The 17,666-nt window shown below is 39.5% G+C and overlaps 1 protein-coding gene and 4 non-coding genes across 5 annotated transcripts; all 5 read right to left on the bottom strand.

Annotated features, from left to right (window-relative positions):
* Positions 1 to 1,408: 1,408 nt before the first annotated feature.
* LOC147793278 (uncharacterized) lies at positions 1,409 to 17,666 on the bottom strand. Its single transcript, XM_087122192.1, has 6 exons — positions 16,736 to 17,666; positions 15,844 to 16,125; positions 15,240 to 15,460; positions 14,858 to 15,060; positions 13,978 to 14,380; positions 1,409 to 1,480 (listed from the first exon to the last, which is right to left on the bottom strand). Exons 1-6 carry the CDS (start codon positions 17,664 to 17,666, stop codon positions 1,409 to 1,411), a joined length of 2,112 nt encoding a protein of 703 aa, XP_086978318.1.
* Positions 3,204 to 3,276, bottom strand: TRNAR-ACG (transfer RNA arginine (anticodon ACG)). Its single transcript has one exon. It is a non-coding gene; the product is annotated as a tRNA-Arg (tRNA).
* TRNAR-ACG (transfer RNA arginine (anticodon ACG)) lies at positions 3,983 to 4,055 on the bottom strand. The gene has a single exon. It is a non-coding gene; the product is annotated as a tRNA-Arg (tRNA).
* On the bottom strand, positions 8,394 to 8,466 carry TRNAR-ACG (transfer RNA arginine (anticodon ACG)). Its single transcript has one exon. It is a non-coding gene; the product is annotated as a tRNA-Arg (tRNA).
* TRNAR-ACG (transfer RNA arginine (anticodon ACG)) lies at positions 8,722 to 8,918 on the bottom strand. The gene is made up of 2 exons: positions 8,882 to 8,918; positions 8,722 to 8,757 (listed from the first exon to the last, which is right to left on the bottom strand). It is a non-coding gene; the product is annotated as a tRNA-Arg (tRNA).

Here is a 17,666-nt window from a genome sequence, read left to right as displayed (position 1 = left end):
GGTTCATTCCTCTCCATTACGCAGTAATTAATGGACAAGTCGAGATCATGAAGGAGCTAATCAATGCAACACCACAATCTATTTGGATGAAGCTTAATGATGGTCGAACTGTCTTACATTTATGTGTAGAAAGTAACCATTTAGAGGGTATAAAGCTGCTTATTGAAACGTTTATGAATCGGCATGATAGCTTCCTAAACACAACTGATGACAAAGGAAATACTATTTTGGATCAATCAATGATGCTAAGACAAAAAGAGGTAAGTAATTAGAAATTGTTGTAAATGGATTCTCTCGATTATGATTATCAAAAAGAGATCATCAATTATATATCGATATGTAATGAAAACGTTCTCAACTTGTATTCTCTGTAGATGGTGGAGTATTTAGTTTCGATTCCAAAATTAATATGTGGCACGAGATTGACAAACTTTACAGCCTCAAATGCTACGAAAGAAGGTACAAATTTACAAAAGACCAAGGCAAGAAAGCCTAAAAGACAAAATAGAAAAATTGTGTCATCGTCCACCAAAAAGACGAGAGGGTGGGTGACGGTATCAAGGCAAAAATTGAAGTAAAAAGGAGACTGGATTGGAGAAGTGCAAGGGACAATGATGTTGGTGGCTACCGTAATTGCAACTATGACTTTTCAAGCTGGAGTGAACCTTCCGGGTGGAGTGCAACTCTGTGGGCGTGATTTTGTTAACCATCAGTCGAGTTCCACTCAAAAATAAGTTCTCTAGTTGCTTGTTGTTTGTTGCCGTGGTGTTCTTAATATTTGGGTATCTATTTGGAGTTGGAATGATTAGCATCGACCCTTCCCACCAACCTATTACAAGTAGTGCCTATTCATTTGGAAGTTTCTTTTTGCTCGTGTTGGTTGGATTGATTTTTTTATTCCACATAACCCGTTTTCTTGCTTGGATACTCAACTTATTCCGCACTTTCCACTTGAAGCTTAAATCCCACCACCTTAACTGCATCACATTGTAAACTCAAATAAGTTATTCCACGTTACGTTTCATCAAATTCTATAAGAGATTATTTACTTAATTTTGGGTAATGATAGTTTTAAATAAATAAAAAGAAAAAAAAAATAAGTTCTCCAAATTTAATAAAGAAATAATACATTTGAACTTCAATTTTTGTAACGACTCTAAATTTCTACAAACTCACTAGTTCAGCTCTTAATGCGAAAATATAACTCTTAAATGAACATCATTTATAACATAGACTTTAAAAACGTTCAGAAAAACTTCAAACTTCTAGAAAATACTGTCGGTCTTACGTGTTTCAAACAAAGACGTTAGAATTAAAAAATAAATAAATAAATTACAAAATAAAATAATTTAAATGATGAAATGCAAACATCATATTCTAACCTAAGACTAGGAAATTAAATATGCGACTATCCTAAGCACGTGTCACGGTCACTATTGGCGATGTCGTCGTCATCCGTGTATGGATACCTTGCCTTTACCTGAAAAATGATATACACAAGACATGCAATCCTGATCTATTTCTATTCTCTAGGGGTGGCTTCCAGTCTCAAACTATTATGGATGTGTAATACTTTCCTACACACAACCCACACGTGCGAGTGTGAATCCCCAGGGGCTCGCACATCCCCTGGACCCTCTCTGGTCAAACTAATCTGTAACGACGTTTGGAGGTCACACACGACCCACACATGCGAGTGTGAATCTCCAGGGGCTCACAAATCCCCTGGATCCTCTATGGTCAAGCTAATCTATAGCTACGTCTGGAGGTCAGTGGAACCCCTGGTGTCATGCTCCTCATGAACACCCTGCTTCGTCATACTATGCGTGTCTGCACTCATCATCTCTCGGGGAAGCATAGTTCGTCATACTATGCGTGTCTGCACTCATCATTTGTGGGGAAGTATTCCTATGCTTATGAACATACGACATGCATGCTTAATATGATCGCGTGTCTGCACTCATCATCTCTGGGGAAGTATCCCTATACTTATGAACATACAACATGCACGCTTAATATGGAAAACATTATCATATTAAGGTAAACATCATGCAAACATCAAACCATGTACGTCAAGCATTAAAACATAAATCACGTACATACACGTTAAAGTACTCCCGCGCCTTATCCATTGGGGACAGAATCATCCATATATATATTGTTTTTATTTAATTATATTTTTTTATTATTATTTATTATCGAGTAATTTTTAACTCTTTGGAATATAATTTTTCAAAAGGTTTGAAATACAAAAAAAGATAGATGTTTTTAAAATGTGACCTATTATACTTGTTATATATGTCGTGAATCAACTCTACTAAAATCCAGAATCTCTGGTTTTGTAGACCAACGCGTTATCCACAATACATATATTATTTTTATTTAATTACATTTTTTTATTCTCTAGTAATTTTTAACTATTTGAAATATAGTTTTTTTTTATAAAACCCGACCTTACCAATTTTTTATCTTGTACGCTATTTGGTAGCTTTAAATGTGTGATCTACTAAACTAGTTGTACGGGTTATGCACCGAATCTGTGGGAATGAGTTTCTGAATTCGTCCATCATGGCCTTAAACATTAGGCCACAGAGTCATATATATATATATATGTTATTATTTAATTACATTTTTTTATTCATTAGTAATTTTTAACTCTTTGGAAAATAATTTTTTAATAAGGTTAATCTTAATTAAATGTTCGAAAATAAATAGAAGATGTTTTATGAACCAACATTTCAAAATTTTTAATAAACCATTAGAACAAATCTAATTAAAAAAAATTTAAAATTTATGGTTGAGTTATTCATTATTCAATTAAGGGTTGTTTGGGTTGAAAAAACTTACTTACTCACCGAACATTTTGGTCTAAAAAATATCCAAAACTCGACCCTACCTATTTTTTGTCTTGTACACTTTTAATGTGTGAGTTGCTTACTAGTTTAAGTCACGTACGGACTCTTCTAGGATCAACCCCTATGCATTGGGCCACAGAGTATCTGGTTTCGTAGACCAGCACCTTATGCATTGGGCCACAGAGTCGTCAATACATGTTCAAGAATAAATAGATGTTTTAAAACCCCCGACCCTTCCATTTTTCGTCTCATACACCCCTGTTTGGTTGATGGTTGTGTGAAATTTGCCCGGACCCTTGCCATTTTTGTGGGGGATTCTAAACTAGTTTTATAGATCATGAACTGAATCGACTCTACTGGGGATCGAACCCAGAATCTCTGGTTTCGTAGACCAGCGCCTTATCCATTGGGCCACAGAGTCGTCAATACATGTTAAAAAATAAATAGATGTTTTAAAACCTGACCCTTCCCATTTTTTGTCTTGTACACTGTTCGGTTGTGTGAGATTCTTAACTAGTTTTATGGATCATGAACCAAACCGAGAGTAGAGTAGTCAATACATGTTGAAAAATAAATAGATGTTTTAAAACCCGACCCATCCCATTTTTTGTCTTGCACACTAGCGCCTTATCCATTGGGCCACAGAGTCGTCAAGATCGAACCCAGAGTCTCTGGTTTCGTAGACCAGCGCCTCCCGACCCTTCCCATTTTTTGTCTTGCACACTGTACCCGTCAATACATGTTGAAAAATAAATAGATGTTTTAAAACCCGAACCCTTCCCATTTTTTGTCTTATACACCACCCTCTTTGGTTGTGGTTGTGTTTGGTTGTGGTTGTGTGAGATTCTAGACTAGTTTCATGGCACATGAACTGAACCAACTCTCCTGGGGATCAAACCGGTGACCCTAGGTGACCAGGGCCTTATCTGAAAAATAAATAGATGTTTTAAAACCTCCGACCCTTCCATTTTTCGTCTCATAGGGTCTCTGGTGACCCTAGGTGACCAGGGCCTTATCCATTGGGCCACAGAGTCGTCAATACATGTTGAAAAATAAATAGATGTTTTAAAACCCCCGACCCTTCCATTTTTCGTCTCATACACCCCTGTTTAGATCATGAACTGAACTGACTCTGCTGGGGATCGAACCCAGAATCTCTAGTTTCGTAGACCAACACCTTATCCATTGGGCCACAGAGTCATCAATACATGTTTAAAAATAAATAGATGTTTTAAAACCTGACCCTTCCCATTTTTCGGTTGTGTGAGATTCTTAACTAGTTTTATGGATCATGAACCAAACCGAGAGTAGAGTCGTCAATACATGTTGAAAAATAAATAGATGTTTTAAAACCCGACCCTTCCCATTTTTTGTCTTGCATACTGTACCCGTCAATACATGTTGAAAAACAAATAAATGTTTTAAAACCCGAACCCTTCCCATTTTTTGTCTTATACACCCTGTTTGGTTGTGTGAGATTCTAAACTAGTTTCATGGCACATGAACTGAACCAACTCTCTTGGGGATCAAACCTAGGGTCTCTGGTTTAGTAGACCAGCGTCTTATCCATTCGGTCACAGAGTCGTCAATACATGTTGAAAAATAAATAGATATTTTAAAACCCGACCCTTCCCATTTTTTGTCTTGTACACTGTTTGGTTGTGTGAGATTCTTAACTAGTTTTATAGATCATGAACCAAATCGAGAGTAGAGTCGTCAATACATGTTGAAAAATAAATAAATGTTTTAAAACCCGACCCTTCCCATTTTTTGTCTTGTACACTGTTTGGTTGTGTGAGATTCTTAACTAGTTTTATAGATCATGAACCAAACCGAGAGTAGAGTCGTCAATACATGTTGAAAAATAAATAGATGTTTTAAAACCCAATTTTTTGTCTTGTACACTGTTTGGTTGTGTGAGATTCTTAACTAGTTTTATAGATCATGAACCAAACCGAGAGTAGAGTCGTCAATACATGTTGAAAAATAAATAAATGTTTTAAAACCCGACCCTTCCCATTTTTTGTCTTGGACACTGTTTGGTTGTGTGAGATTCTTAACTAGTTTTATAGATCATGAACCAAACCGAGAGTAGAGTCGTCAATACATGTTGAACCGAAAGTAGAGTCGTCAATACATGTTGAAAAATAAATAGATGTTTTAAAACCCTATTTAAACCCTATTTATGTAGGATTCTAAACTAGTTTTATGGATCATGAACTGAACCGACTCTTTTGGAGTTCCAAGAGATTGTGTGTGTAATATACAATGTGTATTACCCACATGGCATATTACCACACAACAAGGAAAATGAAATTGCCTTAGTTTGAACGCTGGGGAATACTTTTGGAAGTTCATAAAGAACATCAGTTTCAATCCGAAGGAAGCTCTACAGAATCATTATTCTGTTATGCGACTAGAACAAAACCCCTTATTACCACACAACAAGCTTTTAATAATATGGCGGAGAAAGAAAGAGGCTTTCCCCATAATATGGGGAGATTTGCACGGACCCTTGCCATTTTTGTTGAAAAATAAATAGATGTTTTAAAACCCTATGGATCATGAACTGAACTGAATCTGCTGGGAATCAAACCCAGAGTCATCCATTGGGCCACAGAGTCGTCAATACATGTTGAAAAATAAATAGATGTTTTAAAACCCGACCCTTCCCATTTTTCGTGTAACGCCCCTAATTTTCTTTAACCTAATTAGTGACGTCACCCATGCATACTTATCTCATTAAGCGGAAGCTCATCATAAATAACCTTGGAAGAGTCTTTCATAAATATTCATGAATCCAAAACAAAACCTAAACTCTGAAAATAATCCTTCAATACTGAATTCGAAATAAATCCAAATGAAACAATATTCGATGTAAAACTTAAAATAGTCTAATAAGAGTAAACTCCTAAAAATATCTCATCTCCAACTTCCATGGTGTCCTCAGCTCCGCCGTCAACCGTACATTGGCGTCTTGCCTCTACTTGAAAAATGTAGGTAGCACGTGGCTTGAGTATTTTATGAAATACTCAGTAAGTCACCCCATTGTTGGGGTTAGGAATGCAAACACATGCAACATATGAGCGGGACCTAACTTTTCATAAACTTTTCATAGCCTTGGGCGCTTTTCTATTTCGGGTAGGGTTGGATGTGTGGTACTCTTTCACACATGGCCGATGTACGTGTACATGGACCCACCAGGCGGGCTCTTATACGTACCCCCTGGGCCTAGCTTGGTCGGGCATAACGTGTTACACGTTGCCGGACACCACAGAACAGAAAAGGGCCCACATGATATCATGGCGAACATAAATATCGTATTTCATTCTTTCGTAACATAAAGGGGAAGAATCCCGATGCACGTGACATACATATATGCATGAGGTCCCTTAACATATCTAACATGGCATTACATAAGCAGTGCTAACATCGCATTTACGTTTCTTACATCACATGACATCTCACATGACTTACATTACATGGCATATTACATAAACATTCCAGTTGCATAAACATCTCATGACATGACTCGATAATTCTACGTGTATCTATGGCATCAATCAACATATTCATGGCATATAATACTAACATCTCATTCATGACATAACATAAACAGTCAACAATCAACACAAGTTCATACATCACATAATATACACAATCCACGGTCAACACAATCTATACATCACATAATCATATCACATAAATATGGTGCATGCAGGGGCCACAGGGCACGCACCATCATACAACACGTAGTAAGCTAACTCCAACAGTAAAATCACTTACCTCGATGGTCTTGGTTGAAGTCACTCTCAACGAGCTAGTGCCAGCGGTTAAATACGCCCTATGATAACCACATAAGAATTTAGAACCTTTCATAAGGTACCCTAGCTAAACCTCATGCTATTTATCAAAATAAACCCCCGACCTAATCTGTCTTTAACGTTTAGGGACCATACTGACCTCGGATGGTAAAACTGAGGGTATAAACGACTTCGGAAGGGCCAAAAACCGCGGCACACGTCAAGCCGAGCTGAGCTGCCACGGGATACGCGTGCAAAGCAATGCACGCGTTTGATGGGTTCGTATTGGGCCGGAATGAGCGCGGCCCATGTTCGTCTATGGACTAGGCTAGAGACGAAGTAGCCCGACCCGAATCTTTCATCTTCCTTACCCGGAAGACCTTGATAAACCCTAAACGAAGGTGTGCCGCTGCCGTTGCCGATGACGACACAGTCTACCCACTTCCGACGACGGTGACATGGCGTCTTCCTCCTTCAGTTCCGGTGGCCTACCTTCTTCAAGGTAGCGCGATCTCGACGTCAATGCTTACTTCCACCCGTTTTCTTTCTCCAAAAGAGCAACACTAATCGATTCCGAGAACTACTGAAAACCCACGAACCCACCACACGCTTTTCCCCTCTAACACTCTACATAGTCTACCCACTTCCGACGACGGTGACATGCTTACCTCGATGGTCTTGGTTGAAGTCACTCTCAACGAGCTAGTGCCAGCGGTTAAATACGCCCTATGATAACCACATAAGAATTTAGAACCTTTCATAAGGTACCCTAGCTAAACCTCATGCTATTTATCAAAATAAACCCCCGACCTAATCTGTCTTTAACGTTTAGGGACCATACTGACCTCGGATGGTAAAACTGAGGGTATAAACGGCTTCGGAAGGGCCAAAAACCGCGGCACACGTCAAGCCGAGCTGAGCTGCCACGGGATACGCGTGCAAAGCAATGCACGCGTTTGATGGGTTCGTATTGGGCCGGAATGAGCGCGGCCCGTGTTCGTCTATGGACTAGGCTAGAGACGAAGTAGCCCGACCCGAATCTTTCATCTTCCATACCCGAAAGACCTTGATAAACCCTAAACGAAGGTGTGCCGCTGCCGTTGCCGATGACGACACAGTCTACCCACTTCCGACGACGGTGACATGGCGTCTTCCTCCTTCAGTTCCAGTGGCCTACCTTCTTCAAGGTAGCGCGATCTCGACGTCAATGCTTACTTCCACCCGTTTTCTTTCTCCAAAAGAGCAACACTAATCGATTCCGAGAACTACTCGAAAACCCACGAACCCACCACACGCTTTTCCCCTCTAACACTCTACACAGTCTACCCACTTCCGACGACGGTGACATGGCGTCTTCCTCCTTCAGTTCCGGTGGCCTACCTTTTTCAAGGTAGCGCGATCTCGACGTCGATGCTTACTTCCACCCGTTTTCTTTCTCCGAAAGAGCAACGCTAATCGATTTCGAGAACTACTCGAAAACCCACGAACCCACCACACGCTTTTCCCCTCTAACACTCTTGGTTTTTCCCGTACTCTCAAACACCCTCGAGAACTCGAAACGTTTGGAGAGTCAAAGTCATTTTCAAGGAAGGAGGAGAGTTGAATATGGGAATATAAAAGGCTGAACCGACTCTCCAGAGGATCAAACCCATTTGGTTGTTGGGTGTGTGATGGTAGACCAGCGCCTTATTCATTGGGCCACAGATAAACTAGTTCTATGGATCATGAAGAGAACCGACTCTGCTGGGGATCGAACCCAGAATCTCTGGTTTCGTAGACCAGCGCCTTATCCATTGGGCCACAAAGTCGTCAATACATATTAAAAAATAAATAGATGTTTTAAAACCATACCCTTCCCATTTTAAGTGGGATTCTAAACTAGTTCTATGGATGAAACCCAGAATCTCTGGTTTCGTAGACCAGCGCCTTATCCATTGGGCCACAGAGTCGTCAATACATATTGGAAAATAAATAGATGTTTTAAAACCATACCCTTCCCATTTTTCGTCTCATACACCGTGGGATTCTAAACTAGTTTTATGGATCATGAACTGTACCGATATCGACTCTGCTGGGGTTCGAACCCAGAATCTCTGGTTTTGTAGACCAACGCCTTATCCAATACACATGTTTTAAAACCCGACCCTTCCCATGATCATGAACAAAACGCCATTTTTAAGTGGGATTCTAAACTGGTTCTATGGATCGTGAAGAGAACCGGTTTCGTAGACCAACGCCTTATCCATTGGGCCACAGAGTCGTCAATACATGTTGAAAAATAAATAGATGTTTTTAAAACCCGACCCTTCCCATTTTTGTGTGGGATTTCTAAACTAGTTCTATGGATCATGAAGAGAACCGACTCTGCTGAGAACCCAAAATCTCTGGTTTCGTAGACCAGCGCCTTATCCATTGGGCCACAGAGTCATCAATACATGTTGAAAAATAAATAGATGTTTTAAAACCCGACCCTTCCCATCCATTGGGCCACAGAGTCGTCAATACATGTTGAAAAATAAATAGATGTTTTAAAACCCGACCCTTCCCATCCATTGGGCCACAGAGTCGTCAATACATGTTGAAAAATAAATAGATGTTTTAAAACCCGACCCTGGTTTCGTAGACCAGCGCCTTATCGTCAATACATAATGTTGAAAAATCCAGCACCTTATCCATTGGGCCACAGATAAACTAGTTCTATGGATCATGAAGAGGTTTCGTAGACCAGCGCCTTATCCATTTGGCCACAGAGTCGTCAATACATATTGAAAAATAAATAGATGTTTTAAAACCATACCCTTCCCATCATGATCATGAACACTGGTTCTATGGATCATGAAGAGAACCGGTTTCGTAGACCAGCGCCTTATCCATTGGGCCACAGAGTCGTCAATACATGTTGAAAAATAATAGATGTTTTAAAACCCGACCCTTCCCATTTTTGTGTCCGACCCTTCCCATTTTTGTGTGGGATTCTAAATCTATCATGAAATGAACCGACTCTACTGGGGATCGGACCCAGAGTCTATAGATGTTTTAAAACCCGACCCTTGCCATTTTTTGGTGGGATTTCTAAACTAGTTCTATGGATCATGAAGAGAACCGACTCTGCTGGAGGTCGAACCCAAAATCTCTAGTTTCGTAGACCAACGCCTTATCCATTGGGCCACAGAGTCGTCAATACATATTGAAAAATAAATAGATGTTTTAAAACCATACCCTTCCCATTTTTCGTCTCATACACCGTGGGATTCTAAACTAGTTTTATGGATCATGAACTGTACCGATACCGACTCTGCTGGGGTTCGAACCCAAAATCTCTGGTTTCGTAGACCAATGCCTTATCCAATACACATGTTTTAAAACCCGACCCTTCCCATGAATAAAACGCCATTTTTAAGTGGGATTCTAAATTGGTTCTATGGATCATGAAGAGAACCGGTTTCGTAGACCAGCTCCTTATCCATTAGGCCACAGAGTCGTCAATACATGTTGAAAAATAAATAGATGTTTTAAAACCCGACCCTTCCCTTCCCATTTTTCGTGGTTGTGTGAGATTTACTCGAAGGATTCTGTTTGGTTGTTGGTTGTGTGAGATTCTAAATCTATGGGTTGGTAGATGGGTTGGTAGACCAGCGCCTTATCCATTTGGCGATAAACTAGTTCTATGGATCATGAAGAGAACCGACTCTACTGGGTGTTCAACCCAGAGTCTCTGGTTTCGTAGACCAGCGCCTTATCCATTAGGCCACAGAGTCATCAATACATGTTGAAAAATAAATTGATGTTTTAAAACCCGACCCAACTAGGTTTATGGATCCAAAAATACATGACGGGTTTTTGTCTTATAGACTTTGTTTTGTTGTGGGAGATCTGCTTCCCATTTTTGGGTGGGATTCTAAACTAGTTCTAAGGAACGGACTCTGCTGAGGATCGAACCCAGGGTCTCTAGTTTCGTAGACCAACACCTTTTCTATTGGGCCACAGCATCGTCAATACATGTTAAAAATAAATAGATGTTTTAAAACCCGACCCTTCCCATTTTTTGTCTTATACACCCTGTTTGGGGTAGCTTGCTAAAAAGCCCAACTAGAAGAAAGAGTTGTGGCCACGGCCCCAAGGAGTCTTAAGCACTTGTACAATGCTCCATGATGGAGCTACTTTCTCAACTCTTAGTCAAGCGTCCCATATATATTGAAGGAAGGGAAAAAGGGGTCTCTTTCCTCGCCGCTCCATGATGGAGCTACTTTCTCAACTCTTAGTCAAGCGTCCCATATATATTGAAGGAAGGGAAAAAGGGGTCTCTTTCCTCGCCGTAGCTACTTTCTCAACTCTTAGTCAAGCGTCCCATATATATTGAGGGAAGGGAAAAAGGGGTCTCTTTCCTCGCCGTAGAGGTCAATCCCCTATCACCTTCGGTGCCTCCTTGTGGTCCTTCTCTTTAGCTTTTCCTCGGCCTTGAGAGTTAGAGCTATCGAACCGACTCTGCCATTGGAAAAATAAATAAATAAATAGCTGTTTTAAAAATCGACCCTTCCCATTTTTTGTCTTATACGGATTCTAAACTAGTTTTATGGATCATGAACTTAACCGACTTTGCTGGGGATTGAACCCAGTGTCTCTGGTTTCTTTGACCAGCGCCTTATCCATTGGGCCACAAAATCGTCAATACATGTTGAAAAATAAATAGATGTTTTAAAACTGACCCTTCCCTTTTTTTTTGTCTAAAAAGTACCATATGTCTTCTAGCAGTGGGCCTAGGCTGTTCTCCGAAGGGGTAGACACAAGACAGTGTGTCAGTAAGCATGCTAGCCTCCAAAGGGTAGATTTAGTTGGGTCCCACATCCGAGTGCCAACGAGAACGCTGGGCCCTAAAGGTGTGTGGATTGTGATGTCCCATATCAGATGGAGAGGAGAACGAAACTCAAGGGGTGGAAACCTCTCCTACCAAATGCATTTTAAAGGTTTGACGGCAAGGGAAAGCCAATATCTACTAGTGGGCCCATGGCTATCACTCCGAATTTAATATCGAAGTAGTGTCGGTTGTATTTTGAAAATAATTATGGGTTTGAATTCGAGGAAAATTTATCTTTTAGAAAGAAGAGGATGGTAGGGCAAGCAATATAAAAAAATAGTGAGAAGGGAATAATCAGGTTCATTTTCGAGATGAATAATAAGTTTTTTTTTTTTTTCGAACTATTTTGTATTAATCTACTATGTGTATAAAAAATATTTGGAAGAAGGTTCATTTTAAAAAATGAATAATAAGTTTTTTTTTTTAATATTAATCTATTTTGTATGATTGGGAGAAAGGAGTTTCTATGCTGAATAAAATATTTTTTAGAAGGGAGCAGTAATAATTATATTTTTTAACTTTTAAAAAAAGTGTTAAGTGCATTTTTAATTTTTTGAAAGTTGAAAACATTTTTTAAATAAAATATTAATAGTTTCTGTAACGTGTAAAATAGTTTTTATAATATTTGTTTTAACCTTTTTTTTTTTAATAAAATATTTAAAAAAAATGATAACAGCAATAAAAATGAAATTCCTAACCCGGTAAGAAATCTTACCTTAAATATATAAAGATTAAATTATTTTTATAAAGTGTGTGTATTTTATGTAGCAACGGGTGTTTTTAGGCATTTTTATAAACAAGATGAACAATAATTGTATTAACAAAAGAAATAGGTGATTTTTTATGGATAAGAAGTGATGTTCTTATAGATTTATTATTGAATAAGGGAGGATGATGAAAACAAATCTAGCCGGCGTTGCAATGACAAGAAAACGTGTTTAATATTGTAAGTGAAACTTTAAAACGAGGAACACAAAATTTTGTTAACTCTTCATTTGATGTTTAACTTCATGTTCATGCAAATGTTTTTCTAACTGATTTTTATTGCAATAAAGATTGTGGGTGCACAAATTGCTAAATCTACCCTTATACGAAGATATTGTCCACACTGTCAAACTACATATTCAAGAAAAAAAATCGATCGGCTTTTGATATAAAACAAGTGAGTGATTCTAAAGAAAAAAAATCGATCGGCTTTTGATATAAAACAAGTGAGTGATTCTAAATCTTCTCCTATGTAATATTAATATGGTTGTGATTTCATGTAATGTCTCACGTCGGTTGAGAGAGGAATAAAATACTTTTATAAGGGTGTGGAAAGCCACGAAAAATCTAAAGAGGACAATATTGGCTAGCAGTGAGCCTCGGCTGTTCTCCAAAGGGTAGACACGAGGCAGTGTGTAGTAAAGACGCTGGCTCCCAAAGAGATCGATTTGGTAGGGTCCCACATCCAAGTTCCAGCAAGGATGCTAGGCCCTAAAGAGGTGTGGATTGTGATGTCCCGGTTGGGGAGGAGAACAAAACACCTGGTGTGGACACCACAGCAGATGCATCTTGGAACCATTGAGGGAAAGTCAAGGAAAATATCTATTGGAAGTAGTGTTAGGTGGTTGTATTTTGAAAATAGCAGTGTAATAATAATATTTTTTAACTTTTCAAGAATGTTAAAATGTATTTTTAATTTTTGTTAAGTTGAAAACATTTTTTAAATAAAATATTAATAGTTTAGTGTTTTTATAATGTGTTTTTTAATTTTTTTTAATAAAATATTAAAAAAATGAAATTGAGGAGGGATGAAAATGAAATTCCTAATCGAGTAAGAAATAATTACGGTTAAATATATATATATATATAAAGATTAAATTATTTTTATAATGTGTATGTATTTTATGTAGCCGCATGTATTTATAAGCATTTTATAAACAAGATGAACAATAATTGATAAGGAACCTGTGAATGTTTGATTAATCCACCACACCTAAATGGGGTGAGAGTTCTCTTATTTATAATCATTTACAGGATACAGAAATATGGTAAATTACAAATAATATGGAAATAGTAATAAAAGGAAAGAATAATAAATGAATGCAATATATTTGCCTTTAATAAGAGGGCAAATATGGTAACCGGTAATGTAAGGCAAATATCTAGATATTTGCCTTATAATGAACGGTCAACTATCCTTAACACCCCCCCGCAAGCTGAGCGTCGGATTTGAACGAACGTGAAGCTTGGATCTGAAAAATTCAAAGAGAGGTCGAGAAATACTCTTTGTGAAGATGTCAGCAACTTGGAGATGAGAGGGTACATATTGTGTGCGAAGTTTGCCAGCGATAACAAGGTCTCGAAGGAAATGATAATCTAGTTCAACATGTTTGGCCCGCTTGTGAGAAACGGGATTAGAGCTCAAAAAAATAGCACTTTTGTTGTCACATAAGAGTAAGGGCTGCTGTGAAATAGGGACCTTGAGGTCATGCAAAAGATGCGTAACCCAAAGAAGTTCAGCAGCGGTTGTTGCAAGAGCACGATACTCAGATTCACAGCTGGAGCGTGAGACAGTAGGTTGCTTTTTGGCACTCCAAGAAACCAGATTGTTACCAAGATAAATAGAATAGCCGGATGTAGAACGACGAGTATCGGGACAACCAGCCCAGTCAGCATCCGAATAAGCGACTAGCGTACTAGGAACAGTGGATGGACGAAAGGTAAGACCAAAGTGGAGTGTTCCTTTGACATAGCGAAGAATACGTTTGACAGCAAGAAAGTGATCTGTAGTAGGGGCATGCAAGAATTGACTGGCAGAATTGACAGCATAGGCAATATCTGGACGCGTAATAGTCAAGTACTGAAGGGCGCCAACAAGAGATCTGTAGAGAGTAGGATCAGAGAAAGGAGAACCATCAGCAATCAGGTGTTGAGAAACAACCATGGGAGTGTGAATTGGTTTGCTATCGAGCAACTGAGCACGAGTAAGAATATCTCGAGCATATTTTAACTGACTAATAAAGAGACCATCAGGAATGGGTGAAGCTTCAAGACCAAGAAAGTAACTGAGAGAACCCAAATCTTTGGTAGCAAACTCAGAATGAAGCTTGCGAGTAAAGCTGTCAATAAGAGATGAGTTGTTGCCGGTAACAATAATGTCATCAACATAAAGAAGCAAATAGATAATGTTAGATTGCTGATGAAAGACAAAAAGGGACGTGTCAGCGCGACTGCAAGAAAACCCAAGTGTGAGAAGAAATGAGCTAAAACGCTGAAACCAAGCACGAGGAGCTTGCTTTAAACCATAGAGGGCTTTCTTTAATAGACAAACATGAGTAGGAAATTGAGGATCAATATACCCAGGAGGTTGTTCTATATGAACACGTTCAATAAGAGTTCCATTGAGAAAAGCATTCTTGACATCAAGTTGTCGAAGAGGCCATTTATTTGTGACTGCAATAGAAAGCACAACACGGACAGTGGTAGCTTTGACAACCGGACTGAAAGTGTCAGTGTAGTCAAGACCAGGAACCTGAGTATAACCTTTGGCAACAAGACGAGCCTTGAAACGCTCGACGGATCCATCAGGCAAATATTTAATACAAAACACCCATTTAGAGCCCACGATGTTGGTGTTGGCAGGGCGAGGAACCAAAGTCCAAGTATCATTTTGTTGTAATGCTCGAATTTCTTCATCCATGGCAGCCACCCAAGCAGGATTCTTAGCCGCAGATTAGCCACCCAAGCAGTGGATGCAAGAAGAGCAGAAAGAAGTCCAGATGAGCCCAAAATATCAAGATTTGCTGGATGACGAGTCTTGAATATACCAGCTTTGGCTCGTGTGATTATAGGATGAGTGCCCAAAGAAGAGAAATCAACAGGAGGTTCAATAGAGGTCGAATTAGAAGTCGAGGGTGGCAAAGTGGAACCTGCAAGAGAAGTATCAACCTGCACAGACTCATCTACAAGGTCAGAACAAATATCACATGGGGATGAACTGGATCGAGGAGTTTGCGGTGATGAAGTGGTAGAGGGGGATGAATCAATATGATGAAAATGTGGTTCTAAGAAATTTGAAATAGGAATAGAGGAAAGAGGTTGGGTCTGGGAGCTAGGGATAGCAGGAAAGTGAGTTTCATCAAATTGAGCATGACATGTGATATATAGCTTAGTGGTGGCGGGATCAAGACAGCGGAACCCTTTATGAGCAGGACTATAACCAAAAAAAATACAAGGAATGCTACGGGGAGAAAGCTTGTTAGGCATATAATCACACGACAACCAAAGGGATGAAAATTGTCATAATGTGGAGTGTAGCCATAAAGGAGTTCAAAGGGTGACTTACCTCCAAGAAGTGGAGTAGGCAACCGGTTGATAATATAAGCTGCAGTGCTGAAGGCGTCAACCCAAAAACGAGAAGAAAGATGAGACTGAAAGAGAAGGGCCAAGCCAGTCTCAGTCACATGACGATGTTTTCTCTCAGCACGACCATTTTGAGCAGGTGTATATGGACAAGAGAGTTGATGGTGAATGCCAGAATTACGTAAATGAGTTTTGAAACAAGTACTAGTAAATTCGGTACCACCATCGCTTTGAAATACCTTGATACGAGAAGAATATTGATTTTCTACAAATTTTTGAAATTGAAGAAAAATATAAAAAAAAATCAGATTTAAATTTTAAAGGGTAAAACCAAGTGAATCGAGAATAATCATCAATAAAAATAACATAATAAAGGAAACCCGAATTTGATTTGATGGGAGAAGGACCCCAAAGATCACAATGAATAAGATCTAACACATGAGATGACCTACGTTCATTACGGGAATAAGGCAATCGATGACTTTTCGCAAGCTGACAAGTATTACATAATGATGGAGAAGGCAATAAAGACGTAAGAGAAAGATGACCTTTTCTATTTAAAAAAGAAATAACATAATGATTCACATGACCTAGACGAGCATGCCATAAATCATATGAAGCACGTAAAGATTTGTTTCTAAGGACTGAAATAAAAGCAGAGTTGCCGCGCTCCAGCACATATAGCCCTCCATCTCTTTTACCGGTTGCCACCACCCTTCCTGTTTGACGATTCTGGATAGTAATAAGATTATTAGTAAATGTAACGGAGAGAGGAAAATGAGACGTTAATTTACTTATGGAAAGAAGATTTTTAGTGAGGTGAGGGACAACCAAGACATCGAACAAGTGAATATTTGGAACAGGAGAAAGAGTACCGGTGTGGGTAATGGGTAGGGATGCACCGTTTCCTACAATCACAGAGTCCTTACCCGTGTAATTTTTAGACTGATCCAAAATAGATGGGTCGACAGTCATATGGGCCGAAGCTCCAGTGTCCAGAAACCAATCAGCAGCATCGGATCCAGCAATAGAACATGACGTGTTAAAGGCTTCAGCAAGGTGAGCATGAGAAGAATCAGGTCGAACATACCGTTGGTTGCAGCGGTCAGCATAATGGCCCTCTTTGCGGCATATTTGGCAGTGAGGTGGTCGACGACCTTGACTTGAGTGGGTTCGTCCTCGATTAGAAGAGTTGTTTTTGTGAGAATAAGAACGACCTCGCTGGTTGGTAAAGGAAGCAGGGTGGCTTCTATGGGTGCGACCACGATTAGTGACTGTGAATGCTGTAGGAGTGGAGTTAGAGGACTCAAGGGAGAGTTGAAACAACTCAAAACTTTCAGCTTTAGAGACTAAATCTGCAAAACAGGGGATAGAGGTGAGAGCCATCTGAGCAGTAGAAAAAGCTGAAAATTCGGTGCCGAGTCCACGAAGGAACCAGTGCACTTTATCAATGTCCTCGACCGGTCTGCCAATGGCATGAAGTTGGTCACAAATTTTTTTGAAGGCACGGGCATACTCAGCAACAGGTTTGGTGCCACGTTTCATCAACTGCAAGTCATCCTTGAGTCTCAGTTCACGAGCTTTCGACTGATGGCTGAACGTAGTTTCCAACGCAAGCCAAACATCACGTGCAGTAGAGAGACCAACGACAACAGCCATGGCTTCCTCAGTGAGAGAGGAGAGCAGGAGACAGAGAAGTCGTTGATCGGCTACTCTCCATGCCAAATATTTGGGGTTGAGTGTTGAAGAGGTTTCTGGTTCAAAGCGAGGTGGTGGAACCATAGTTCCATCGACATAGCCCAGCAT

The sequence above is a fragment of the Cucurbita pepo genome, chromosome 3 (genome assembly GCF_057944985.1).
Source record: "Cucurbita pepo subsp. pepo isolate OVF chromosome 3, ASM5794498v1, whole genome shotgun sequence".
NCBI classification, from domain to species: Eukaryota; Viridiplantae; Streptophyta; class Magnoliopsida; order Cucurbitales; family Cucurbitaceae; genus Cucurbita; species Cucurbita pepo.
Note: the sequence above shows the minus strand (reverse complement) of the source record. Positions and strands in the feature narration are given on the sequence as shown.